The sequence below is a fragment of the Aethalodelphis obliquidens genome, unplaced genomic scaffold, assembly GCF_003676395.1.
Source record: "Aethalodelphis obliquidens isolate GAN/ISIS:26980383/991018 unplaced genomic scaffold, ASM367639v1 scaffold3, whole genome shotgun sequence".
In the NCBI taxonomy this organism is placed as follows: domain Eukaryota; kingdom Metazoa; phylum Chordata; class Mammalia; order Artiodactyla; family Delphinidae; genus Aethalodelphis; species Aethalodelphis obliquidens.
Window position 1 is genome coordinate 19,182,329 of NW_020837947.1, and position 27,632 is coordinate 19,209,960.

General features: G+C 38.0%; 1 protein-coding gene across 5 annotated transcripts in view; it reads left to right on the top strand.

The window, feature by feature from the left end:
* The window catches only part of EPM2A (EPM2A glucan phosphatase, laforin), a 106,528-nt gene that overhangs the window by 20,420 nt on the left and 58,476 nt on the right, over positions 1-27,632 (top strand). Inside the window, exon 1 of one of the 5 annotated variants that reach the window (XM_027084251.1) lies at positions 7,146-7,439. The exons of 2 other annotated variants lie outside the window; for them this stretch is intronic. In XM_027084251.1, coding sequence (XP_026940052.1) covers positions 7,412-7,439 — 28 coding nt within the window. In that variant the 5' untranslated portion in view covers positions 7,146-7,411. Of the gene's footprint in view, positions 1-7,145; positions 7,440-14,984; positions 15,037-19,771; positions 19,804-27,632 lie in introns of those variants that run through there. 2 more of the 5 variants (XM_027084255.1, XM_027084256.1) reach the window with 2 other exon arrangements.

The following is a 27,632-nucleotide window of genomic DNA, read 5'->3' on the forward strand; positions in this document are numbered from 1 at the left end:
GAGGCTTTCTGCAGGGTCTAATCTACAATCTGCTATTAACCTCATCCAGTGAAAGTTTTTTTCAGATATTGTATTTTTCTTCTCTGAAAGTTTCATTCATACTCTTTTACATATTTTCCTTTTGTTCTTATTTAGTTTATGTTTTTCTTTAAATTCTTGGCCACATTGAAATTATAGCTAGAGTCCATATCTTCTAGTCCCCTTATATTTGTTTTATATTTGGGTCTGATTTCTACTGACTAATTTTCCTATTGGTTATTAATAATACTTCTCTGCTTCTTTTCATGCCTTTCCCCCTAATATAATGGAGCTTTATTTGTGGATTTTATTTTTACACATTTTGGACCATACTGCATGTATTTTTAAAATGTTAACTGTATTTGGAATGGTTTTAGCTTTACAGAAAAGTTGCAAAGATAGGGCAGAGTTCCCATACACTCCCCACCTACTCTTCTATTGTTAACATTTTATATTAGTATAGTAAACCTGTCAAAATTAATTAACCAGTGTTGATACATCATTATTAACTAGGGTCTATACTTCATTCAGATTTTTTTTTTTAAACATACCTTTCCTCTTCCAGGATCCTATCCACAATACCATATTATGTTTTAGTCATCATGGCTGTGTTGGTTTCTCAGATTTCAGTTGCTTTTGAGATGACCTTGACAGTTTTAAGGAACTCATCAAGTATTTTGTAGAATGCTCCTCAACTGGAATTTTTATGGTGTTTTTCTCATGATTAGACTGGGGTTGTGGGCTTTTGGGAAGAAGATCATAGAGGTAAATTGCCCTTCTTATCACATCATATCAAGGGTACATACTTTGAACATGATTTACCACTGTTGATATTCACCTTGATCACCTGGCTGAGGTAAGTTGTCTATTAATCTTCTCCCCTGTAAAGTTACTCTTTCCCCCTGTCTTTCAATACTGTACTCTTCGGAAAGAATTCATTATGCACAACCTACAGTTTAGAAGTGAGGAGTTATGCTCCACCCCCTTAAGGATGGGCTATCCTCATAAATTATTTGGGATCCATCTGCATGCAGGATTTGTCTCCTCCAATTATTTATTTATTCAATCCCTTTGATTTTGGTATGGATTCATAGATATTTATTTTATACTTTGGGTTATAATCTCAGTATTTATTTTTTTATTGAGGGATAATTGACATTTAACATTATATTAGTTTCAAGTATACAATATAATGATTCAATATTTGTATATATTGCAAAATGATCACCACAGTAAGTCTAGTTAACATTTGTCACCATACATAGTTACAAAATTTATTTATCTTATGATGAGAGCTTTTAAGATCTGCTCTCTTAGTAACTTTCAGATATGCAATATGGTATCATTAACTGTAGTCACCATGCTGTACATTACATCCCCATGACTTGTTTATTTTATAACTGGAATTTTGACCCCCTTCATCCATTTTGCCCACCCATCCATCCGCTACCCCCACCTCTAGTATTTTATTTATTTTGTTGCTCAGTTTGATCCAGCTTTGGCCACTGAGAGCTGTTTCAGTGGCTCAAGTGGCTCTTTGAGCTGCTCGCATCCTTGTGTATGTGGTTTGTTTCTTTGTTTGTTCAACCTGAGCACTTCCTTACTTTCTGGTACTGCCAAGTACTCCAGGCTCATCTTTTGTATTTCCTGCCCTCATGCTAAATCAGCCATTTTTCCAAAGAGCTCCGGTTTGTTTTATTGTATAATGGTATCAGAAACCAAGATCTGGGCACTGAGTATGCTCCTTGCTTCTGGGGTATTGCTGCTTGTAGGCCCTCTTAGCCAACAGAACAAAGAAATATGTATGTGTATATATGGGGAACAGATATACAGTTTGTAATATAAAGTTTTATGGGTTTTGACAAATGCACAGTTGTATATCATCCACCATTATAATACCATATAAAATAGTTTCAAAATTCCCTTGTCTTTTGTCTATTCAAGCCTCCCCCGTCCTCAAACTTCTGGTAGCCACTGATCTGTTTACCATCTCTATAGTTTTGCTTCTTCCAGAATGTCAAATAATTAGAATCATTCAGTGTGTAGGCTTTTCAGAGTGGCTTCTTTCACTTAGTAATATGCATTTAGGATCTACCCATGTCTCTCTGTGGCTTGTTAGATGATTTGTTTTTATTGCTGCATAATATTCCATTTTGTGGATGCATCATAGTTTGTTTATCCATTGTCTTATTGAAGGATATCTTGGTTGCTTCCAGGGCTGGTGATTATGAATAAAGCTGCTATAAACATTGATGTGCAAGTTTTTTTTTTTTTTGGTGTCTTTTCTTTCACATTTTTAAAAATTGAAGTATAGTTGATTTAAAATGCTGTGTTAGTTTCTGGTATACAGCAAAGTGATTCAGCTATATATATATATATATATATATATATATATATATGGATATATATATATTCTTTTTCATATTATTTTCCATTATGGTTTATTACAGGATATTGAATTATTGAATATATTGATAGTTCCCTGTTCCATAAAATAGGACCTTGTTGTTTATCCATTCTATATATAATAGTTTGCAATTGATGTGCAAGTTTTTACATAAACCTGAAGTTTTCAGATCAGTTGGATAAATACCTAGGAGTGCATTTGCTGGATCATATGATAAGACTATATTTATCGTTGTAATAAACTGCCAAACCATCATCCAAAGTGGCCATAGCATTTTTCATTCCCACCAGCAATAAATGAGAGTTCCTGTTGCTCCACATTCTCATCAGGTGGTTTTGTTCATTTTGGGGGTTTTAACTATTCTAATAGGTGTGTCGTGGTATCTTGCTGCTTTAATTTGCAATGCTCTAAAAATAAATTATGTTGAGCATCTTTGTATATACTTATTTGCCATCTGTGTAACTTCTTTAATTGGATGTCTGCTCAGTTCTTTATTTTTTAGTTGGGTTGTTTGTTTTCTTATTACTGATTTTTAAGAATTCTTTGTGTATCTCAGATACAAACTCTTAAGAGATATGTTATTTGCAAACATTTCCTCCCAGTCTATGACTTGTCTTTTTATTCTCTCAACAGTGTCTTTTATAACGTAAAACTTTTAATTTTAATAGAGTCCCATTTACCATGTTTTTCTTTCATGGATTGTGCTTGTGGTTTTGAATAAACAACTCTTCCCCAAATCCAAGGTCATCTAGATTTTCTCATATGTTATCTTCTAGAAGTTTTGTAATTTTGCATTTTATATGTAGGTCTATAATCCGTTTTGTGTTACTTTTTATGTATGGTGTAAAGTCTGTATCTAGGTCTTTTTTTTTTCTCCACGTATAGGTGTCCAATTTTTCCAGCACCATTTGTTGAAAATACTGTTCTGTCTATTTTGAATTGCCTTAATCAAAAATAGGTTGACTAGATTTGCATAGGTCTATTTCTTGGCTCTTTATTTGGTTCCACTAATCTGTGTCTATTCTCGCACCAGTGACACACCGTGTGGATTACTGTAGCTTAATACTAATCTTGAAATAGTGTAGTGTGTGTCCCCCAAGTTTGTTCCTCTTCAGTATCATGTTGGCTTTTCTTGGTCTTTTGCCTTTTCGTATACATTTTAGAATCGATTTGTTGAATCTACAAAATGGCTTGCTGTAATTTTGATTAGGGTTGCATTGAATCTATAGATCAAGTTCAGAAGAATTGACATATTAATACTATAGAGTTTTTCAATCTGTGAACATGGAATATATCTCCATTTAATTAGGTCTTTGATTTCTTTTATCAGTGTTTTGTAGTTTCCATATACAGATCCTGTACATGTTTCATTAGATTTATACGTAAGTTTTTTTAAATGGGGGGGTTGCTATTTTTAATGGTGTATTTAAAATTTTTTCAGTTTTAAATTTCAATTGTTCATTGATGGTATATAGGAAATCAACTTTTATATATCTCTTGATTTTTGTTTGGATTGTAGACATTGTAGTTTTACATTGTTTCAAAGAAAGTTTGGGATTTTTTTTATAGCAGTTAAGTTATTGTTCCTTCTGAGGTTTATTTTGAAGGTTTATAAGAGCATAACTGCAGTAGCTTTTACTGTAGGGCTAGTTTAGCCCCACTACTAAGCAATGATCCTTCTGTGTTCTCTGCTGGATGCTTCACATATTAAACAAGATCTTCCCACTCTATCTGGTGAAAACTCAGATGTTTCCCAGTTCTGTGTGAGCTCTGCCAATTCTTTGGCTTACAATTTTCAGAAATTGTTCTTTTCTTGTCATTTGTTCTTTGTGTGGCTCTGTCAAATATCAACTTATGCATCCACAGATAGGCATGAAACCAAAGAATCTAAGAGACCTTTATGAAGATTTTAAAAAATTAATTAATTTATTTGTTTTTATTTTTGGCTGTGTTGGGTCTTTGTTGCTGCACACGGGCTTTCTCTAGTTGAGGTGAGCGGGGGCTACTCTTCGATGAGGCGCACGGGCTTCTCACTGCGGTGGCTTCTCTTGTTGCAGAGCACGGGCTCTAGGCACGCAGGCTTCAGTAGTTGTAGCACTCGGGCTCAGTAGTTGTGGCTCGTGGGCTCTAGAGCGCAGGCTCAGTAGCACGGGCTTAGTTACTCTGCGGCATGTGGGATCTTCCCGGGCCAGGGATCGAACCTGTGTCCCCTTCATTGGCAGGCAGATTCTTAACCATTGTGCCACCAGGGAAGCCCGAGACCTTTATGAAGATTTATGGACCTCTTTATATGGCTTTCTCATCTCTAGAATTTGACCCTACAAATTTTAGTTACTTCATTCTCCCAAATTTGTATTTCTAGTTCCTCGATCAGTGACACTGTTGGGTTCTCCTTGGGATTCCATCCCTGTGTCATGGTTCAGAAATTCTCTATAGGCAGAAATCTGTGGCATTCATACTGTTCACTTTGTTTTTCTTTTCTCAGAGATTTCACTCCTGCACTGCCTTTTGTTCAACATCTCAAAACCGTTGTTTCATATATTTTGCCATTTTTCTAGTTGTTGCTTTTATAGGCAGGAGAAGTCTCTGACTGATTTTTAAAAGTTTACTGTTAGATATTATTAAAAATTTTGTGAAATGGCAATTCCTGATTTTGTTATTTAATTTATTTCTAATATATTTATGTATGTGTGTATATATGTATATATGTGTATACACACACAGACACACACATATATGTATAGTCTAACCTATATCTTTCTTGTTAAAATTAGGTTATTTTATTTGGTAATAGCTTCTTTCATGCTGAAGATTCCTAACTAATTATAAACTGGCATTAAATTCTGTTTCCACTCATTTACACTCTGGATTAGGCATCCTAATCTTAGATTTTAATGGCCATAAATTCAACATTCAAATTATCACTATTTCTTACTCCACTTTTATCCCTCTGCAAAAACTGTAATTTGTCTTCATTTCATATTACCTTTCATGCCACTACGAAGATTGTGTTAGAGTAGACTTGACATGTTAAAATTTCTGATCCTTAAATAATCTATTATTATAATTTAAGAAGATTAAGCAAATCAACATGCAACTTTATGTTTTTAAGATAATGCATTAGTTTGCTAGGGCTGCCATAACAAACTATCACAGACTGGATGGGTTAAACAACAGAAATTTATTATTTCACAGTTCTGGAGGTTAGAAGTCCAAAATCAAAGTGTCAGCAGGATTTGTTTCTCCTGAGGCCCATGAGGGAAAGATCTGTTCTAGATCTCTCTCCTCAGCTTGCAGGTGGTTTTCTCCTCCCTGTGTCTTCACATCACCTTCTCTCTATGTGTCTCTCTGTCCAAATTTCCTCTTTTTATGAGGATACCCATCATATTGGAATAGAGTCCATCGCAATGGCCTCATTTTAACTTTATTACCACTGTAAAGACTCTGCAAATAAGGTCACGCTGAAGAACTGGGAATTGATTAGGGCTTCAACCTGTGAATTCTGGGGACACAATTCAACTGATACCAATAGGAAATCTCTTCCAATATTTATTTAATTCATCAAATTGTTCTTTACATTCTAAATTATTAAAGAAGGTTATCATTTGCCTTTGGGTAGAAAAACTTACCCTAGACCTACTTCACTGTTATCTGTATTCAAGATAAAAACATCTATTTGGAAGGCAATATAGAGGGACACCATAGTATAAAGAACAAATGTTTGCAATAAGGTAAACCCAGATTAGACTCCAGGTTCTGCCATAGACTTGTTGTATAACCTTACATGAATTACTTAACCTCATGAGTTTGTTTCTTTCTTTCTAAAAAGGGATGATTAACAACCACACCAGGGTTGTTGTGAGGACTAGTTTGTAAGGTGTCTAGAACAAGGTAGTAGGTATAACTTTAAGATAGCCAGCAGTTCTGGCAGCTGAATTACCTCTGCCTTTCCATTTTTACTAAGACGAAATTTCTTGATCTTAAAGACAGTTTATGTTCACAGAGGCATCAGTTTTATGTAATATTGGACTATTCCATACACTGACCCCAAACTATACCAATGTTCCAGTATATTCTAGACCATGCTGCAAACTCTTGAAAATTACTTGCATTGCCCATTTCTACTTGTGCTTCTACTCTGACTGTGCTACGCCTTGGTGAAGACTGGGTTTGACTATGCCTACTACGCTCAAACTATCAAAGGAATCATTAAAAAGGGAATATAAACTGGTACCTGGTAGAGAGTTACATGAGATAGCTTAATGAAATAGATATGAAAGACAAGTATAAATAAAACTTTGAAGAGTGACGCATTAAACGGTCAAGAGAAGTATTCATTTTGACAATAGTTTATTACTGTTGAATGAAAAATGCTACTCACTAAAAATTACAATAGGTTTAATTTTGCTGTTCCTTGATCACCTGAAACCATCCAAGGAAACCTGAATCTATGTTGAACCATAACATCATCAAATTAACCCTCCTTATTTTTTTATTTTTATTTTTATTTTTTGCGGTACGCGGGCCTCTCACTGCCGTGGCCTCTCCCGCTGCGGAGCACAGGCCCCGGACGCACAGACTCAGCGGCCATGGCTCACGGGCCCAGCCACTCCGCGGCATGTGGGATCTTCCGGACCGGGGCACGAACCCATGTCCCCCAAATCGGCAGGTGGACTCCCAACCACTGCGCCACCAAGGAAGCCCCCTCCGTATATTTTGATGGAGAAAGTGGGACCCAGAGAAGTTAAGCTCACACACTGCTAGCCTGTGAGAAACACTGGGCTAGAAGGCTGGTGTCATGATTTAGCACTTCTCCTTCCAGATTAGATTACATCACCTCTGCTAGGCAGGGCATGGAGATTTGGTGAGTGAATTTTAATATCCTGTATATAAACTCTGAGCTCTGGGACTTCATAGCTGAGAAGAAGTTCACGGTGGCTGTGTAATATCTGGGATATCTCTGCATGATCAGTGAGAAGGGAACTGATGGAGAAAAATGAGAATAAATGGAGAAGTGAGTTGAGACTCTGTTCCAAATGGTTCTTTCTTTTAACATTCTCTTAATCCTCTTCCCACCTTCTTTTTCTTCAGAGCATTTATTTAATGTGTTGCTTCAGCTAAAACGACCCAAAGTTTCGAGAACATCAATAAGAATGGTATTTAAATCAGAATAAACAGCATTTTTTCCTCTGCTCTTGGACCAAACCACGGTCTACCATATGTCCAAAATAAGTTGTGCCAGACTAAAATAGTCCAGGAATAGATATTACTGCAGTTTCTCATTCCATCTTCCCCAGTACCTGACCCTCCATCATTTGCCAGAGAGCTGAATGGGAGCTGAAATGAAAATCCTTGCTGCTTTTAGGTGACTTATTCATGTCCCCAGAAGCAGAATGGGGTTCTCGTTTTAGGGAAAATTAAAGAAAATGTTGTCGCATGCTCACACAGTGGGGAGGGAGAGATGCTATGGAAAGTTTTTTTTTCAAAAAGTGGTAGAACAACTAAATGTTCCTTTGTGCTCCTATAGAGACAAAATAATAAGCTGGATAAAGCATTAGTTTAAACCAGTATAACATCTTGTGGTGGGGAGTTTAGGGTAGTGAAATGCTTATGGTGCAGATTTTATACTTCATTAATTATGTTTCTTTGTGTAAAGATAATGCTCATGAGTGTTTGGGACATGAGAGTGAATGAGAAAAAGATTTATAAATTGTGATTTGTAGAAAGCCAGAGATGGATAGCTTAATGAGATGAAAGAAGCCTGAGGAGATTTCAACTTTCTGTGCAAGAGATGGGCTTGGCTGGCAGGTCAGGTCTGACTAGCTGTGTGGGTTGCTGCTGGGCATGAGAGGTGGCTTTGTCTTGGTACCAGTGTTGGTGCCAGTGCTTCCATACTTGTAAGCTCCTTAAAGTGTTTCATTATTCCAAGATGATCAATTTGAGTTTCAGTATGTAGAACATTTTCTCAGTTTTCTGCTCTGAATGGTGGGATCATTGGCCAGTATCCAGCTAGTTGAGGTCTGTAGTACAGCCAGTATACAACAGAATGAGAAGCTTAACATTTTCAATTCTATGACCTTCATGTTTTTAAATGTTAAATCATAATGTCACATTAACATAGAGCTTTATTCCGAATTTTAGCTAATTAAACCATAGAGAATCAGAGGAATGGTTACTTTGAAATCATTTCCTTTTTCAGTGTAGTTGTAAAAGACTCTATGCTATTTCTAGGAGAAATAATAGATCATCATTTGATCTGCTATTGCCAAAATTTCTGTATGTTATATTTGTAGATTTGTACCTTTGGAAAGGTTAATATAGCATTTACATTTGTGTCTTTTGCCATAAATTACCAATTTACTACCACCTTTATTGACTGCAATCACTAAAAATCTATTTGATGAGTGTGAAAGTCATTATCCAGAACTAGAATAATTCAGGCTCCCGTATACAGAAAATTATATTTGGGAGTTAACACTGTTATTTCCATGATCTTAGATGCAGAACTATTCTATACATCACCTACTGAATTTTGAGGTTGTGCAAATTCTGAATGTGGCGCAAAAGACATCGGTTTAAAGTGTTGCTTTAAAACTTACTAGTTCAGAATAATTATGAGGCAGAATTGAGTTAATATATAGGAACATTCTTTGTAAATGGAAGTGATAAATATTTTGTATTAAAAATATTAACAAGATTTTGTCATTAGTTTATCTTTATTATTTTTTGGTGACATTTCACATTTTATTTGCAATGAAGGAGTATCCCATAAAAAATTTATTAGAAGTCCTTTACCCCTGAGGTGTGTATACTTTTTTCCACAGACTTCTGTCTTTACTTAATCTGTTTAGTAATCTGAATCTGAAATTTTCACTTGATAATGTTGTCTTTTGATTGTGGTTGAAGAGGTTTTATTATTTCTCAGAGAGATGTACTTAGAATTCATTAGTGGATCAAACTAATTAGGTGTGGGCAATGTAGAGGGACATAATCCAAGTCAAACTTAAAAAAGTAACTCTTCTAGGTAGTCTGCTATTACAAAGGAAAAAAATGCCATGAAAATACAAATATATTAATATCATTAAACCTCGAATTTTAGTATTATTTAAAACCTTATTTTGGTTTTAGCCTTTGAGAAAGGATCTCTTTACTTTCCCTAACTCAATTAGGAAAAACAACCCCTAAGAAATCATAAGCAGTATTGATTCATTTATTCAACTCATCTAACACAATTTTGAGGCTTAGTTATCCACCTGGAATTGCAGTAAGTGCTGGGAAACAAAGATGAAAAATCACAGGTCTTGCATTTAAGAGACATATTCTAGCAGAGGAAAAAAAAGAGGCTTTCAATCAAGTAAGGACTGTAACAGAAATCTGAAGATCTATATGGAGTGTAGTGGAGCAAGTTTATCCTGGTGGGAATTCAGGAAAGGGAGGAAGATGGGAAAGTCTCTATAGAAGGCAGAGTATTTTGAACTTGGTATTTAAAGGATAGAAGCTTCCCTCGTTTATTTTCTTTCTGTAATTATGAAAATAAAAACAAAATTATTTTTTAAAACCTGCCTGATGTGAATCCAACAGGAAATTGGTGCCCTGACTTTATCCTCCACAAGTGAGAGTCATGGTTTTACAAAACTGAGAAGGAAAAAAGCCCAGATCTGAGGGCTCAGAGGCACGTAAGCCTTTCAGCCTTTTGTGGAGGGGCTCCTTGGGAGCCCTGGGATGGGGTGGGGTGAAGTGTAGGAACATCAGTTTTTGGTAAAGGAATCCTGAGGGAGGTGCTTTAGGGGCATCTGGTGAGGACGGTGGGAATGGGGTCTGCAGGGGTCTGGGGGCATCCACAGGAGGGCCTTCTTTCTCGGGACCTGGAGGACGTGGGCAGAGATAGCCTCTCTTGCTGCATTGCTCATTTTGAGCTGTCTCTGTTGGCATCTTTAACTTTCCTTAAAATGTAACTCAAGTAACTCTCTGGTGAAGCTTCTCGGTACATCAATGATTCCCCAACCTGACTGAGCATTAGGATCACCAAGGGAGCCTTTTTTTTTTTTTTTTTTTTTTTTTGCGGTTCATGGGCCTCTCACTGTTGTGGCCTCTCCCATTGCGGAGCACAGGCTCCGGACGCGCAGGCTCAGCGGCCATGGCTCACGGGCCCAGCTGCCCCGCGGCATGTGGGATCTTCCCGGACCGGGGCACGAACCCGTGTCCCCTGCATCGGTAAACGGACTCTCAACCACTGCGCCACCAGGGAAGCCCCAACCAGGGGGACTTTTTAAACATACAGATTCTTGGGTCAATCACAGACTACAGAATATCCAAGGATGAAGCTTGGAAATCCATATTTTTTTTGTTGTTGTTGCCACTGTATTTATTTATGTGGGTATAGTTGCTTTACAATGCTGTGTCAGTTTCTGCTGTACAATGAAGCGAATCAGCTATACGTATACATATATCCCCTCCCTCTTGGACCTCCCTCCCACCCCCATCCCACCCATCTAGGTCATCACAGAGCACCGATCTGAGCTCCCTGTGCTATACAGCAGGTTCCCACAAGCTATGTATTTTACACATGGTGGTGTATGTATGTCAATCCTAATCTCCCAATTCATCCTACCCCCCCTTCACCACCGTGTCCCGTGTCCGTATGTTTCTAACAGTTTTACTGAGATATAATTCACATATCATAAATTTCACCCCTTTAAAGTGTACAGTTAAGTGATTTTCAGCCTATTCACAAAGCTGTGTAACCACCAACACCAATTCCCCGATATTTTCACCACTCCAAAAAGAAACCCTGTACTCATTACTAATCAGTTCCCATTCCTCCCTGCCCCATCCTCCGGCAAACACTAACGTACTTTCTGTCTCTATGGATTTGCCTGTTTTGGGTATTTCATATAAATGGAACCATACAGTACGTAGCCCTGTATAACCTACTTCTTTCACTTAGCATAATGTTTTCAAAGGTTCATGCATGTTGTAGCATGTCTCAGTTCTTCGTCTCCTTTTATTGCTGAGTAATATTTCATTGTGTGGACGCACCACATTTTGTTTATTCGTCAGCCCATACAGACATATAGGTTATTTGCACTTTTTGAATTATGCTGCTATGAACATTTGTGTGCAAGTTTTTGTGTGGTTGGATGTTTTTACTTCTTTTAGGTGTATACCCAAAAGTGGAATTGCTGAATCATATGATAACTCCATTGTTTACCTTTTGAGGAACTGCCAAACTGTTTTCCAAAGTGACTGCAGCATTTTACTTTCCCACCAACAGTGTATGAGAGTTTCTGTTTCTCACATCCTTGACAGTGCTTGTTATTTTCTGTATTTTTTATTTTAGCCATCCCAGAGGGTGTGAAGTGGTATTTCATTGTGGTTTTGATTTGCATTTCCCGAATGATTGATGATCTTGAGCATCTTTTCATATGCTTATTGGCCATTTGTCAATCAGAAGATACACGTGTCTGTGTATCTTCTTGGAGAAATGTCTATTCACATCTTTTTACCTTTTTTTTTTTTTTTTTTTTTTTTTTGTGGTACGTGGGCCTCTCACTGCCGTGGACTCTCCCATTGCGGAGCACAGGCTCCGGACGGGCAGGCTCAGCAGCCGTGGCTCATGGGCCCAGCCTCTCTGCGGCATGTGGGATCTTCCCGGACCAGGGCACGAACCCGTGTCCTCTGCACCGGCAGGCGGACTCTCAACCACTGCGCCACCAGAGAAGCCCTTTTACCCATTTTTAATTAGGCTGTTTGCCTTACAGATGTTGAGTTATTGAGAGTCCATATTTTTTTAAATTTTATTTTATTTATATTATTTTATTTTCTATTGCATTCCTTTTTTTTAACATCTCTATTGGAGTATAATTGCTTTACAATGGTGTGTTAGTTTCTGTTTTATAACAAAGTGAACCAGCCATACATATACATATATCCCCATATCTCCTCCCTCTTGCCTCCTGAGGTGGCATGGATGCAGATATTTGGATGGATAATAGAAAACTATAGGATAGGCAGCTGGTACATCTAACTTGGGCTGGACATTGAAGCTTTTACTTTGAAATGCATGAATTTGTTTTTTATAGTGCTTCACTTTGTTGTAAACAAGTGGAGCAATTTGGTTTAATGGAATTATCTGTTAAATACATTTATCCTTTCTTGGCCAACCCTAATATTAACATGTTCATCTTTCTGTGCACTACTGTTCAGTGTAAGTGCTCTTTAAGCTTCTTTCCTCGGATCACCTGTTATATTATGTTCTTTCTTTGGAAGACCTCCTCCAATCCTGTGATGCTATAGCTCTAGCTCCAATCCCTTTTTTTTTTTAACATCCTTATTGGAGTATAATTGCTTTACAATGGTGTGTTAGTTTCTGCTTTATAACAGAGTGAATCAGCTATACATATACATATATCCCTGTATCTCCTCCCTCTTGCGTCTCCCTCCCACCCTCCCTATCCCAGCCCTCTAGGTGGTCACAAAGCACTGAGCTGATCTCCCTGTGCTATGCGGCTGCTTCCCACTAGCTATCTGTTTTACATTTGATAGTGTATATATGTCCATGCCACACTCTCACTTCGTCCCAGCTTACCCTTCCCCCTCCCTGTGTCCTCAAGTTCATTCTCTATGTCTGCATCTTTATTCCTGTCCTGCCCCTAGGTTCTTCAGAACCATTTTTTTCAGATTCCATATATATGTGGTAGCATACGGTATTTGTTTTTCTCTTTCTGACTTAGTTCGCTCTGTATGACAGACTCTAGGTCCATCCAGCTCACTACAAATAACTCAATTCCATTTCTTTATATGGCTGAGTAATAGTCCATTGTATATATGTTCCACATCTTCTTTATCCATTTACCTGTCGATGGACACTTAGATTGCTTCCATGTCCTGGCTATTGTAAATAGAGCTGCAATGAACATTGTGGTACATGACTCTTTTTGAATTATGGTTTTCTCAGGGTATATGCCCAGTAGTGGGATTGCTAGCAGATATGGTAGTTCTATTTTTAGTTTTTTAAGGAACCCCTGTACTGTTCTCCATAGTGGCTGTATCAATTTACATTCCCACCAACAGTGCAAGAGGGTTCCCTTTTCTCCACACCCTCTCCAGCATTTATTGTTTGTAGATTTTTTGATGATGGCCATTCTGACTGGTGTAAGGGGATACCTATTGTACTTTTGATTTGCATTTCTCTGATGATTAGTGATGTTGAGCATCCTTTTATGTGTTCGTTGGCAATCTGTATATCTTCTTTGGAGAAATGTCTATTTAAGTCTTCTGCCCATTTCTGGATTGGGTTGTTTGTTTTTCTGATATTGAGCTGCATGAGCTGCTTATACATTTTGGAGATTAATCCTTTGTCAGTTGCTTCATTTGCAAATATTTTCTCCCATTCTGAGGGCTGTCTTTTTGTCTTATGTTTTCCTTTGCTGTGCAAAAGCTTTGAAGTTTCATTAGGTCCCATCTGTTTATTTTTGTTTTTATTTCCATTTCTGTAGGAGGTGGGTCAAAAAGGATCTTGCTGTGATTTATGTCATAGAGTGGTCTGCCTATGTTTTCCTCTAAGAGTTTTATAGTGTCTGGTCTCAAATTTAGGTCTTTAATCCATTTTGAGTTTATTTTTGTGTATGGTGTTAGGGAGTGTTCTAATTTCATTCTTTTACATGTAGCTGTCCAGTTTTCACAGCACCATTTATTGAAGAGGCTGTCTTTTCTCCATTGTATATTCTTGCCTCCTTTATCAAAAATAAGGTGACCATATGTGCATGGGTTTATCTCTTCTAGGCTTTCTATCCTGTTCCATTCATCTATATTTCTGTTTTTGTGCCAGTACCATACTGTCTTGATTACTGTATCTTTGTAGTATAGTCTGAAGTGAGGGAGCCTCATTCCTCCAGCTCCGTTTTTCATTCTCAAGATTGCTTTGGCTATTCAGAGTCTTTTGTGTTTCCATACAAATTGTGAAATTTTTTGTTCCAGTTCTGTGAAAAATGCCATTGGTAGTTTGATAGGTATTGCATTGAATCTGTAGATTGCTTTGGGTAGGATAGTCATTTTCACAATGTTGATTCTTCCAATCCAAGAACATGGTATATCTCTCCATCTATTTGTATCATCTTTAATTTCTTTCATCAGCGTATTATAGTTTTCTGAATACACGTCTTTGTCTCCTTAGGTATGCCTAGGTATTTTATTCTTTTTGTCGCAATGGTAAATGGGAGTGTTTCCTGAATTTCTCTTTCAGATTTTTCATCATTAGTGAATAGGAATGCAAGAGATTTCTGTGCATTAATTTTGTATCCTGCTACTTTACCAAATTCATTGATTAGCTCTAGTAGTTTTCTGGTAGAGTCTTTAGGATTCTCTATGTACAGTATCATGTCATCTGCAAACAGTGACAGCTTTACTTCTTCTTTTCCAGTTTGGATTCCTTTTATTTCCTTTTCTTCTCTGATTGCTGTGGCTAAAACATCCAAAACCATGTTGAATAATTTTGGTGAGAGTGGACAACCTTGTCTTGTTCCTGATCTTAGAAGAAATGGTTTCAGTTTTTCACCATTGAGAATGATGTTGACTGTGGGTTTGTCATATATGGCCTTTATTATGTTGAGGTAAGTTCCCTCTCTGCCTACTTTCTGTAGGGTTTTTATCACAAATGGGTGTTGAATTTTGTCGAAAGCTTTTTCTGCATCTATTGAGATGATCATATGGTTTTTCTCCTTCAATTGTTAATATGGCTTATCACATTGATTGGTTTGTGTATATTGAAGAATCCTTGCATTCCTGGGTTAAACCCCACTTGATCATGGTGTATGATCCTCTTAATGTGCTGTTGGATTGTGTTTGTTAGTATTTGGTTGAGGATTTTTGCATCTATGTTCATCAGTGATATTGGCCTGTAGTTTTCTTTCTTTGTGACATCCTTGTCTGGTTTTGGTATCACGGTGACAGTGGCCTTGTAGAATGAGTTTGGGAGTGTTCCTCCCTCTGCTATATTTGGGAGAGTCTGAGAAGGCTATGTGTTAGCTCTTCTCTAAATGTTTGATAGATTTGCCTGTGAAGCCATCTGGTCCTGGACTTCTGTTTGTTGGAAGATTTTTAATCACAGTGTCAATTTCAGTACTTGTGATTGGTCTGTTTATATTTTCTATTTCTTCCTGGTTCAGTCTTGGAAGGTTGTGCTTTTCTAAGAATGTGTCCATTTCTTCCACGTTGTCCATTTTATTGGCATAGAGTTGCTGTAGTACTCTCTCATGAACCTTTGTATTTCTGCAGTGTCAGTTGTTACTTCTTCTTTTTCATTTCTAATTCTATTGATTTGAGTCTTTTCCCTTTTTTAAAAAAATTTATTTATTTTATTTATTTTTGGCTGGGTTGGGTGTTCGTTGCTGCACACAGGCTTTCTCTAGTTGTGGAGAGCAGGGGCTACTCTTCGTTGCGGTGTGTGGGCTTCTCATTGCTGTGGCTTCTCTTGTCGCGGAACACAGGCCCTAGGCTTCAGTAGTTGCAGCACGTGGTCTCAGTAGTTGTGGCTCACGGGCTCTAGAGCACAGGCTCAGCAGTTGTGGCACACAGGCTTAGTTGTTCCGTGGCATGTGGGATCTTCCCAGACCAGGACTCGAACCCGGGTCTCCTGCATTGGCAGGCAGATTCTTAACCACTGCGCCACCAGGGAAGCCCATCTTCTCCCTTTTTTTTCTTGATGAGTCTGGCTAATGGTTTATCAATTTTGTTTATCTTCTCAAAGAACCAGCTTTTAGTTTTATTGATCTTTGCTATTTTTTCTTTCATTTCTTTTTCATTTATTTCTGATATGATCTTTATGATTTCTTTCCTTCTGCTAACTTGGGGTTTTATTGTTCTTTCCCTACTTGCTTTAGGTGTAAGTTTAGGTTATTTATTTGAGATATTTCTTGTTTCTTGATGTAGGATTGTATTGCTATAAACTTCCCTCTTAGAACTGCTTTTGCTGCGTCTCATAGGTTTTGGGTCGTCATGTTTTTGTTGTCATTTGTTTCTAGGTATTTTTTGATTTCCTCTTTGATTTCTTAAGAGATCCCTTGGGTATTTAGTAGTGTATTGTTTAGCCTCCATTTGTTTGTATTTTTTACAGATTTTTTCCTGTAATTGATATCTAGTCTCACAGCGTTTTTTGTCGGAAAAGATACTTGATATGATTTCAATTTTCTTAAATTTACCAAGGCTTGATTTGTGACCCAAGACATGATGTATCCTGGAGAGTGTTCCATGAGCACTTAAGAAGAAAGTGTATTCTGTTGTTGTTGGATGGAATGTCCTATAAATATCAATTAAGTCCATCTTGTTTAATGTATCATTTACAGCTTGTGTTTCCTTATTTATTTTCATTTTGGATGATCTGTCCATTGGTGAAAGTGAGGTGTTAAAGTCCCCTCCTTTGATTGTGTTACTGTCAATTTCCCCTTTTATGGCTGTTAGCATTTGCCTTGTGTATTGAGGTGCTCCTATGTTGGCTGCATAAATATTTACAATTGTTATATCTTCTTTTAGGATTGATCTCTTGATCCTTATGTAGTGTCCCTGTTTGTCTCTTGTAATAGTCTTGATTTTAAAGTCTATTTTATCTGATACGAGAATTGCTACTTCAGCTCTCTTTTGATTTCCATTTTTGTGGAATATCTTTTTCCATCCCCTCACTTTCAGTCTGTATGTGTCCCTAGGTCTGAAGTGGGTCTCTTGTAGATAGCATATATACGGGTCTTGTTTTTGTATCCATTCAGCCAGTCTGTGTCTTTTGGTGGGCGCATTTAATCCATTTACATTTAAGGTAATTATCGATATGTATGTTCCTATTACCATTTCTTAATTGTTTTCGGTTTGTTATTGTAGGTCTTTTCCTTCTCTTGTGTTTCCTGCCTAGAGAAGTTCCTTTAGCGTTTGTTTTAAAGCTCATTTGGTGGTGCTGAATTATCTAAGCTTTTGCTTGTCTGTAAAGGTTTTAATTTCTCCGTCAAATCTGATTGAGATCCTTGCTGGGTAGAGTAATCTTGGCTGTAGGTTTTTCCCTTTCCTTACTTTAAATATGTCCTGCCACTCCCTTCTGGCTTGCAGAGTTTCTGCTGAAAGATCAGCTGTTAATTTCATGGGGATTCCCTTGTATGTTATTTATTGTTTTTCTCTTGCTGCTTTTAATATTTTTTCTTTGTATTTAATTTTTGATAGTTTGATTAATATGTGTCTTGGCATGTTTCTCCTTGGATTTATCCTGTGTGGGACTCTGTGTGCTTCCCAGACTTGATCAGCTATTTCCTTTCCTATATTAGGGAAGTTTTCTACTATAATCTCTTCAAATATTTTTTCAGTCCCTTTCTTTTTCTCTTCTTATTCTGGGACCCCTATAATTTGAATGTTGGTGCATTTAATGTTGTCCCAGAGGTCTCTGATGCTGTCCTCAATTCTTTTCATGCTTTTTTCTTTATTCTGTTCTGCAGTAGTTATTTCCACTATTTTATGTTCCAGGTCACTTATCTGTTCTTCTGTCTCAGTTATTCTGCTATTGATTCTTTCTAGAGAATTTTTATTTTCATTTATTGTTTTGTTCATCATTGTTTGTTTGCTCTTTAGTTCTTCTATATCCTTGTTAAACGTTTTTTGTATTTTCTCCATTCCTTTTCCAAGATTTTGGATCATCTTTATTATCATTACTCTGAATTCTTTTTCAGGTAGCCTGCCTATTTCCTCTTCATTTGTTTGGTCTGATGGGTTTTTACCTTGCTCCGTCATCTGCTGTATGTTTCTCTGTCTTCTCATTTTGCTTCACTTACTGTGTTTGGGGTCTCCTCTTTGCAGCCTGCAGGGTTGCAGTTCCCGTTGTTTTTAGTGTCTGCTGCTGGTGGCTAATGTTGTTTCAGTGGTTTGTGTAGGCTTCCTGGTGGAGGGGACTAGTGCCTGTGTTCTGGTGGATGAGGCTGGATCTTGTCTTTCTGGTGGGCAGGACCATGTCCGGTTGTGTTTTGGGGTGCCTGTGACCTTATTATGATTTTAGGCCGGGTTGTGTTCCTGTCTTGGTAGTTGTTTGGCATAGGGTGTCCAGCACTCTAGCTTGCTGGTTGTTGAGTGGAGCTGGGTCTTAGTATTGAGATGGAGATGTCTGGAAGATCTTTTGCCATTTGATATTACGTGGGGCCTGGAGGTCTCTGGTGGACCAGTGTCCTGTACTTGGCTTTCCCACCTCAGAGACACAGGCCTGGCACCGAGCCAGAGCACCAAGATCCTGTCAGCCACATGGCTCTGAAGAAAAGGGAGAAAAAAAGAAAGAAAGGAAGAAAAAAATAAAATAATATAAAATAAAGTTATTAAAATAAAAAATCAAAAAGGAATAAAAAGGAAAGAAAGGAAGAAGAGAGCAACCAAAACAAAAAACAAATCCACCAATTAAAACGAGTGCTAAAAACTGTACTAAAAGAAGAAGAAAAAAAAAAACGGACAGACAGTACCCTAGGACAAATGAAATGGTAAAAGCAAAGTTATACAGACAAAATCACACGAAGAAGCGTACACATACACACTCTCAAAAAGGGGAAAAAAATATATATTGTTGCTCCCAAAGTCCACCGCCTCAATTTGGGATGATTCGTTGTCTATTCAGGTATTCCACAGATACAGGTACATCAAGTTGATTGGGGAGATTTAATCCGCTGTTCCTGAGGCTGCTGGGAGAGATTTCCCTTTCTCTGCTTTGTTCGCACAGCTCCCGGGGTTCAGCTTTGGATTTGGACCCGCCTCTGCATGTAGGTCACCGGAGGGCGTCTGTTCTTCGCTCAGACAGGACGGGGTTAAAGGAACAGCTGATTCAGGGGCTCTGGCTCACTCAGGCCGGGGGGAGGGAGGGGTACGGCGTGTGGGGCGAGCCTGCGGCGGCAGAGGCCAGCGTGACGTTGCAGCAGCCTGAGGCGCGCCATGTGTCCTCCCGGGGAAGTTGTCCCTGGATCATGGGACCGCGGCAGTGGCGGGCTGCACAGGCTCCCGGGAGGGGCGGTGTGGAGAGTGACCTGTGCTGGCACACAGGCTTCTTGGTGGCGGCAGCAGCAGCCTTAGCGTCTCATGCCCATCTCTGGGGTCCGTGCTGATAGCCACGGCTCGCGCCCGTTTCTGGAGCTCGTTTAGGTGGTGCTCTGAATCGCCTCTCCTCGAGCACCCTGAAACAATGGTCTCTTGCCTCTTCGGCAGCTCCAGACTTTCTCCCGGACTCCCTCCTGGCCAGCCGTGGCGCACTAACCCCCTGCAGGCTGTGTTCACGCCGCCAACCCCAGTCCTCTCCCTGCGCTCCGGCCGAAGTCCGAGCCTCAGCTCGCAGCCCTGCCCGCCCCGGCGGGTGAGCAGACAAGCCTTTCGGGCTGGTGAGTGCTGGTCGGGCCTGATCATCTGGGCGGGAATATCTCCGCTTTGCCCCCCGCACCCCTGTTGCTGTGCTCTCCTCTGTGGCTTCGAAGCTCCCCCCTCCGCCACCCTCGTCTCTGCCTGCAAAGGGGCTTCTTAGTGTGTGTAAACCTTTCCTCCTTTACAGCTCCCTCCCACTGGTGCAGGTCCCGTCCCTATTCTTTTGTTTCTGTTTTTTCTTTTCTCTTTTGGCCTCCCCAGGTATGAGGGGGAGTTTTTTGCCTTTTGGGAAGTCTGAGTTCTTCTGCCAGCGTTCAGTAGGTGTTCTGTAGGAGCTGTTCCACATGTAGGTGTATTTCTGATGTATTTGTGGGGAGGAAGGTGATCTCCACGTCTTACTCTTCCGCCATCTTGAAGGTGTCCTCTCTAATCCCTTTTCTACATTCCAAGCTTATATATTCTATTGTCTACAAGACTTTTTCATCTGGATGTCCTGCAAGTACTTTAAACTGAATATATTCAAACCTCAGCTTATAATCAACCTTTGCAAAGCTTGTTTTTCTTTGTTCCCAATTTAAAGACAATATAGCTTAGTCACTCAACTATATGGAAACATGTACTTCTTAGCCTGGGCTGCCTGCATCATGAGCCCCTGGGGCATTTTCTAGGCCACATCCTTAAAGATCCTGATTTAATAATTCTGGAATTGTCCAGGGAATAAGAATTTGACAATTTCCCCAGGTGCTTTTGATAAGCAAGTGGCTTGGTAAATCACTGAAAGTGCTTCTGCAGTTGCAATATTTCAATCTGCACCCCACCCCTTTTTATGTTCATCTTCCTGCCTCTTGCCAAAGTTTGGTTCCTTTGCATTTCACTGGCCTTCTACAGATCTAATTCCTTTGCATCCCTTCTCTATTCATTCCTTCCTCCATGCTACTGTTTTCCTAAAGCACAGATTGGATAATAGCCCATGTGTGATTAGAAACTCTCTGATGATTTCTTATTACCTATAAAATAAGTCTGAACTTCTTAGTATGACCTTTCAGGTTCCTTATAATCTGGCAATTATGTATTTTAAAAAATTACTTTTGCCTGTACTTTTCCTGCCACTTCTAAGAAAGTCTAAGTTTCAGCCACCTAGACTCTTATTTTTCTCCAATATTTTATGCAATTCTTTATTAGTGCTGTACCCTTTTCTTGGATTTCTTTCAAAACTATGGCAGTCTTAGATCTTCAACAAACCATGCCACATTATTCCATTGGCTTTGGTGGAATAATATGAAAACCAGTTAGAGGTAACCTCTTGAAATAATTTATATTTATTATATAATTCCTAAGTACAACAAATGATTGTATAATGTAAAATTATTGAATCTGTCTAAAAAAATCTTATGACTGATGCACAACACACACATGCATATACATACTTCTTGGGATTAGGGATATAGGGGATGAGTTTCTTACTCTCTAAGGGGTGTCTGTCACAGTCCATTGGTGGCATTTGTAGGTAAGGTTGCTTTCTTTTTCTCTGGCAGCTGTCTAGGTTATCAGTGTTGGTTAGATTGAGTATGAAGGTTTTCATTTTAGAGCTTCTGGTCAGAGACTTAACCTTCCAGCATTGGCAGAGAGAAGGAACAATATGCATCCCTCCTGCTAGAGCAAGTGTTTTGAGCTACGAAAATAACATGCAGTTTAGTGAACTCATATATTTTGGTCATATATGTGATTAGGGCACCTGCTGGCTCTGTTGACCCCACTTAACTGGTTGTGGGTTTCACATACATGTAAGTTAAGCATCCATTTGAGTTGACACTGGATATAATTTGCATACATCTGGCTCTGATACTCCACCCACTTGGCTATAGTTTTGTGTTTATGTAAACTAAGTAACCCTGCCATGTTGCTTCTGATGAGATATGGTATCCTTCACTGAACACAGGCAGCTTCTGTGAGTTTGTACTGATAAAGTGCTATGTCCAGAACTAAGAGTTGTAATTCATACTTAAAAATATTCTAAATCCCTTTTCTCTGTCTACTTGTTTAATACATACTCATTTATATCTCACATATCTGAAGCATCAATATTCCAAGTCCTCTAGGCTTCTGTGATAACCCTTTCTTTTGATATTTAAGTAAAGTTGCTTGAATTCCCATGCCATATATTGAGGGATCTGACCTCTTTCCTCTGTGTTACCCAGCACCACCTTTTCTCAGCATATTTGGAAAAGTTAGGGTGTGTAGATGATTATCGTTTACCAATATCCACACCATGTCCCTGTGGGAGGATTATTCTTCTTTGCCCTGTTAAAGAAGGATACCTTTGTCATGTGGCTTGCTTTGGTCAATAAAGTGTAAGAGGAAATGATGTGTGTCATTTCCTGTTGTTTTGCCTCACTTTTTTCTCTCTGACAAGAGATTACTGTTGATGTTCTAAAAATGATTGCTCTGTCTGATGGTCCCAATATGAAGATATTGGCAATGTGAAGAAGAGCCCTTACTTAGTCAATCTACAATGAGCTCTAGCATGGGAGAGAAGTGCTTTTCTATGCCACTGCTAACTTAGAGTTGTTTGTTATCACAGTATGTCCTAGGATCTAAAACAATGCCGGGCATTTGGCAGGTGTTCATTAAGTACTTGATGAATGAATGAACTTGAACAAGGCAATTTCCCGGTGTCTCGAACTAGTACAGTCATACTCTGTCTTCCCATCTTTGATGTGGTCCTGGACTAGTGAGTCTGTAGCACAGGATAGAAATGCACCATTGTCTTAAAGCAACACTTTTTGTAAAAGATCTTTGAGGAAAAAACCTCATTATTTTCAGATTAAAACAGACATGCATATGATATGGAAGAGAACACAGATTCCACAGAAATTTTAAAAGGAAAAAATACAAGAATTTTTATGACAGTAGGGTTCTGCTTTAATCTATATTCCTATAGATTATATATGCCAGTCTATATATCAGAAATGTTTGAGAAACCCTGATAATCTCTGAGTCTCACTTTCCTCCTCTATGAAATACAGGGTTTGGACAAAGGAAGAGATGTCAGAGTCTCTTTAGGAGGAGCTGTGTGGTGTAAGCAGCAGTGGACTGAGAGCCAGAAGCTTTGGGCTCCAGCGCTTCCTTTGCTTCTGGTTAAGCATAGGACTCAGTCGTCATGGAATCTGCTAGAATCTCAGACTCAGGAAAAAATGTACTCACACGTCTGCTATCTGTCCCACTGGATTTTTTTTTAAGGACTAATATATTTGAAAGTACTTTGAAAATTATTAAGCTCTATTATCCCAATTGAAAAGTGATATGAAATTCTTGGCAATCTTTTCATTCAAATTTGAAGATTTTATTTATATTTTAAGTCCACTGGGTGGCAGTATTTCACTTGTACTCTACTATAATTTTATAGTTTGCATTAATCTCAAAGAAAAGAATTTAATCACCATCTCATTTTCTCCCAACCTTATCTTTACCCTTTCCCATCCTGTGCACTCACTATCTCCCAAAACAATTCTGAGAAACTGTTACCATTTGTTTAAAAGTGATTTAATGACATATATGTGAGGACAATCGCAAAGGCTTAGCAATTTATGCAGTACTTTTGCGTCTTTTGGGAAGAAGTGTTAGGTAACCTAATTTTGCTCAGATGTAGGTAAATTAGTTTGATGTAGGTAATTAAAATCAGTAAAATCACCTACAAATATCTTGCCACTGGCTTTTTTTGTGAATGCTTTAACAATTTTTTTCAATAAACTCATGTAGACGTTTTTGACTGGTAATACCACCGATGCTTATTTTATCCTGTGTATCCTAAGACGATAAAGTTGTTATGCTGAATCTGTGACAGCTGTGACATGTTTGTGAAACATGTTGTCATGGTTCCACATCAGTTTACTTTGCGTCAGAATTTCTTAGAAAATTAATTCTACAAGATGAGTTAAATAGGAAAAGTATACTTGTAAAGCTTGATAAGTTATTCCTTGCTAACTTCTGTTGATATTAAGGCTTCCATATAAGTGATGGTCTAGGTCTACTAGAGCAGTCTTTCCCTGTAGCATGAAAAAAATATAAAGATTCTTTAGCAGTATAATGGATTGCTAGTTTTTAGTTGTAAGGAGACCATCAGTGCAGTTTTAAACTGCCGTAATCACTGCATTCTGTACAAGAGAAAGTAGCTGCTTTGAAAATTAGGCTGTTGAAAAGTTGCTTATAAAATGGTGTGGATAGAGAAATCTTATTTTTAAATGGCTGACATTTGATAGAAAATTTTAATAGTTTTGTGCCAAATAAACTGTTGCTGTTTTCACGGAGGAAAAAAATGTTAAATAGATAGATGTCTAAACATGAATTGATATGTTAATGAAAATTTCATTTCTTTCTCTTATGGTCATAGTTATGAATCAAATTTCCTCTCTTCTAATATACAGGATAGTGATAAGCTGTTTGCACTGTGTGCATGAACAGTTAAAAAAATTTTTTGTGGAAGATGATTCATAGCTTTTTACTGCTTATCGAAAGGATTTACGACCCACAGTAGTTAAAAAAATAAAAAACCTCTGGTATTTCATCATCATTACATATTTTAAAGTAGGTTTAAAAATTGTTTTAGAAGTTTTACCTCAACAAATATCCATCCTCATTTGTACAAAGGGAAAAAATGGAGGAGCAGTGTATCTTAGTTAAGGATTTTAGAAAAACCTCTCAATTTCTTTGTCTACAAATTAGGAAACGACTGGCTGGCTAATAGATTAGTTAGGTGGATTCATTGCAAGTTGAACAACTGAACCTAAAGTGCTCTGATTAATAAACCAGTAGGAACATGAGGGTGAATGCAACTGGCATTTCACAAGTCACTTTATTCTAGGTCCTTTCCTGCCAAATCTTTTTATTAGTAATTTAGGAAGCATGCTTATCAATCTTGCTGATGAGAGAAAACTGGGAGAGAGAGTTGCTATTTCATTTGAGAGCAGCAGTCTTGAAAAATATTAAATCCCAAAGTGGGAATAAACCAGTGAGAAGAAATTAATAAAGGTCAAGTCTTGTATTTGCATTAGTAAGTTATTTTATAAAGATAGAGAATTTGCTTTGAGAACAATTCAAAGTGAAAAGATTTGGGAGTTTCAATTAGTTCTGGTTTTAGGGAGAAGTTAGCATGGTTTGGAAAGAGATTGATCAGAATTTGTAAACTAGGTGAGTTGCTGGAAAAAAATGGGTGATCTTATCTTTGGAACATGTAGGTCTGGACAGAGCTGTTAAAACAATTTGAACTTATTTTAGGGGTATACCTGTTTTGCAAATCAGTAAACAGTTTTGCAAACAGACTAGGAGAGGAAGAGTTGTAAGAGAAGGCTAGTCAAAAGTTCTTATAGAGTTGTTATTGAACACCAACTGTGGTAGGTCCTGGGTTAAATCTTTAAAAGGATCGTCTGATTGACTTTCCTCACAACAGCCCTACGACATAGATAGTGCTACAATCCCTTTTCCACAAACAGGAAAACAGAGGCACAGATTGCTTAAATGACTTTCTTAATACTACTTACAAACAGTAAATGGTATAACATGGGATGGAGTCTGAGTCTGGACCTTGAGTCCATGCACTTAACTGCTATAATATACTGCCATCCTGGGAAAGAATATTATGCAGCCAACAGAGGAGACTTTCAACAGAGTGGCCACTATCATTACATGCTGCAGGCAGGTAAAGAAAGGTGAAAAATGAATCTGACATGAGATGACTTCATTTAAAGTTTTTTTTCCAGTGGGGTGATGAGGGCAGATGCCAAATTGTAGGCCCCTGAAGACTGAATAGGGAAATGGGGGTATTTGTTGGGGACCAGCCTAGTTAGAAGAAAAATCAGGTTGTCAGAGATGGCGGTGGGGCAGAGACTAAAGGAAAACTTGAAGAGGAAGGATGTGGAGAGATTTAAGGCTAGGAGTAGAAGGGAGGAGAGTCTGTGTGATAGCAAAGAGGTTATACAAGACAGGCACAGTCAAGAACTAGAGAGCCTGTAGTCCCTCTCTCTCTTTTTCTTTTTTTTTTTTGGGTGAGGGGATCGTGTATGGGCAATTTTTAAGGTTTTAAAACCTTAAAATGCTTTTAGTTGATTTATTTTCCTGTTGATTTATTTAAAAATAGTTTACAATTAAAAATTTAATGCATTGGGTACTATTGAATTAAATCAGGTAGAGACAAGTGCTACCTAAAGAAATGTGGTTTATCTTCCAAAATGATCTGCTGGAGAAAGATGATGTGTTCCAAACCACTACCATTACCATCAGTGGCCTAATTAGCATTTGTTTTCCCCAGCTTTCCCAGGATAGCAGAAATCCTGATTTGTTTTGGTAGCAGTGGGATGAAACATTATTACTTTAATCAGTTATGGTACTCTTATTCATCTTGGCTAACAATTGGTCTAAGGATGACCGTGTTGCCTAGTTCTAGCTAATGAGATGTGAGAAGTCTTTTGGGTGAGGCTCCCAGGAAAGCTTTCAATTTCTCATGAAAAGGAACAAGGGCGCTTCACTCTTCTTCATGGCTAGTGGAGTGTCAGACATTATGTTTAGAGGTCACCCTTTGAACATGGGTTGACAAGCATGACAACAAAGTCAATGTGTGAAGGATGGCAAAGCAGACATTTAGAAGGCACTTGGTATTTCACCAGTTCTGGACTGCCTGGCTTTGCACCTCTTGTTACATGAGAGATATATGTGTATTTGTTGAAGTCACTGTTAGTCAGTTTTTCTGTTGCTTGTAGTCAGATGAAGGACTCAGAGAAGCAAAATTCTTTATCAACGCTTTCTTATACACGTGTAGTTTATGGCTTTGGTAAATTTTAAGACAATCTACCTAATTGACACTTTTCTTTTTACAGCCTATATGTCTCATTAAAAAGGTTTTAATCTGGCTTATCAATTTCAGAAACAATTTAGTCTTTAAAACTGTTTGACCACTTTATTCAATTAGCTGTTCATTTCTAGCTTCTTTTCAGTAACTAGAGCAGTGCCTCTGTGATGTTTACATCAGCTGTATCTCTATACTATCAAAAAAATATTTTTGCCGTGGAAGAAACCAAAGCATGAAGCAGAGATGGTTTTCACATCAGATCTAGATCAGCTCAAGGGAATGTCTCATTAAACCATTTAGTCCACATTCTAGAAAATCATAATTGAAGAGAGATTTCATGCCAAAGCATTTACTTACTATGAAACTACTAAAATGCCTGTCTGCTGCGTGAGCTGGGTTAGGATGGGGTTAAATGTAAAATAATCCTCAATGTTCTTCAGAGTTCCTGGGATAAATATGACTATTTTATGTTCTTTGCATCCAAATGTTGGACACTTGAGATATGGCTACTAGGGAAGGTATTGCCTTCTGCCTCAGCATTATTTGACTTAAAGTACACAAAGATAGGTGACATGAGAGCTTTTGTCGTGGGCTTCACAGTATGTCAAATGAAGTGAAATTTGGTTAGAGGAATTTGCTTCATATAGTGAGTCTAATATTAATATAGATGCTTTATTTTTATAGTGTGACTTGGATTTGTGTTCAGACAATGAAACACAATGAAATTTCTAGTCAATCCTGAGAGTGCTATGGAGAGAAAAATTGACCTGACAATTTAACAACAGAAGTCTGGACACTATTATAAAAATTATTTAAATGACAGTAGGAAAATCAACAGTAAAAATTATTAGAGAAATCAAATAAAAATACATTAAACACATGAATAAACATCTCTGCATGTGACTATAGAAAGTAAACGCAGTATGTAGAAATATATCCAATTCTGCAGAGATGGAGCATTTTAATATTCCCATCTTGTTTAATCCCTTGAGTCATGGCATTATTAGC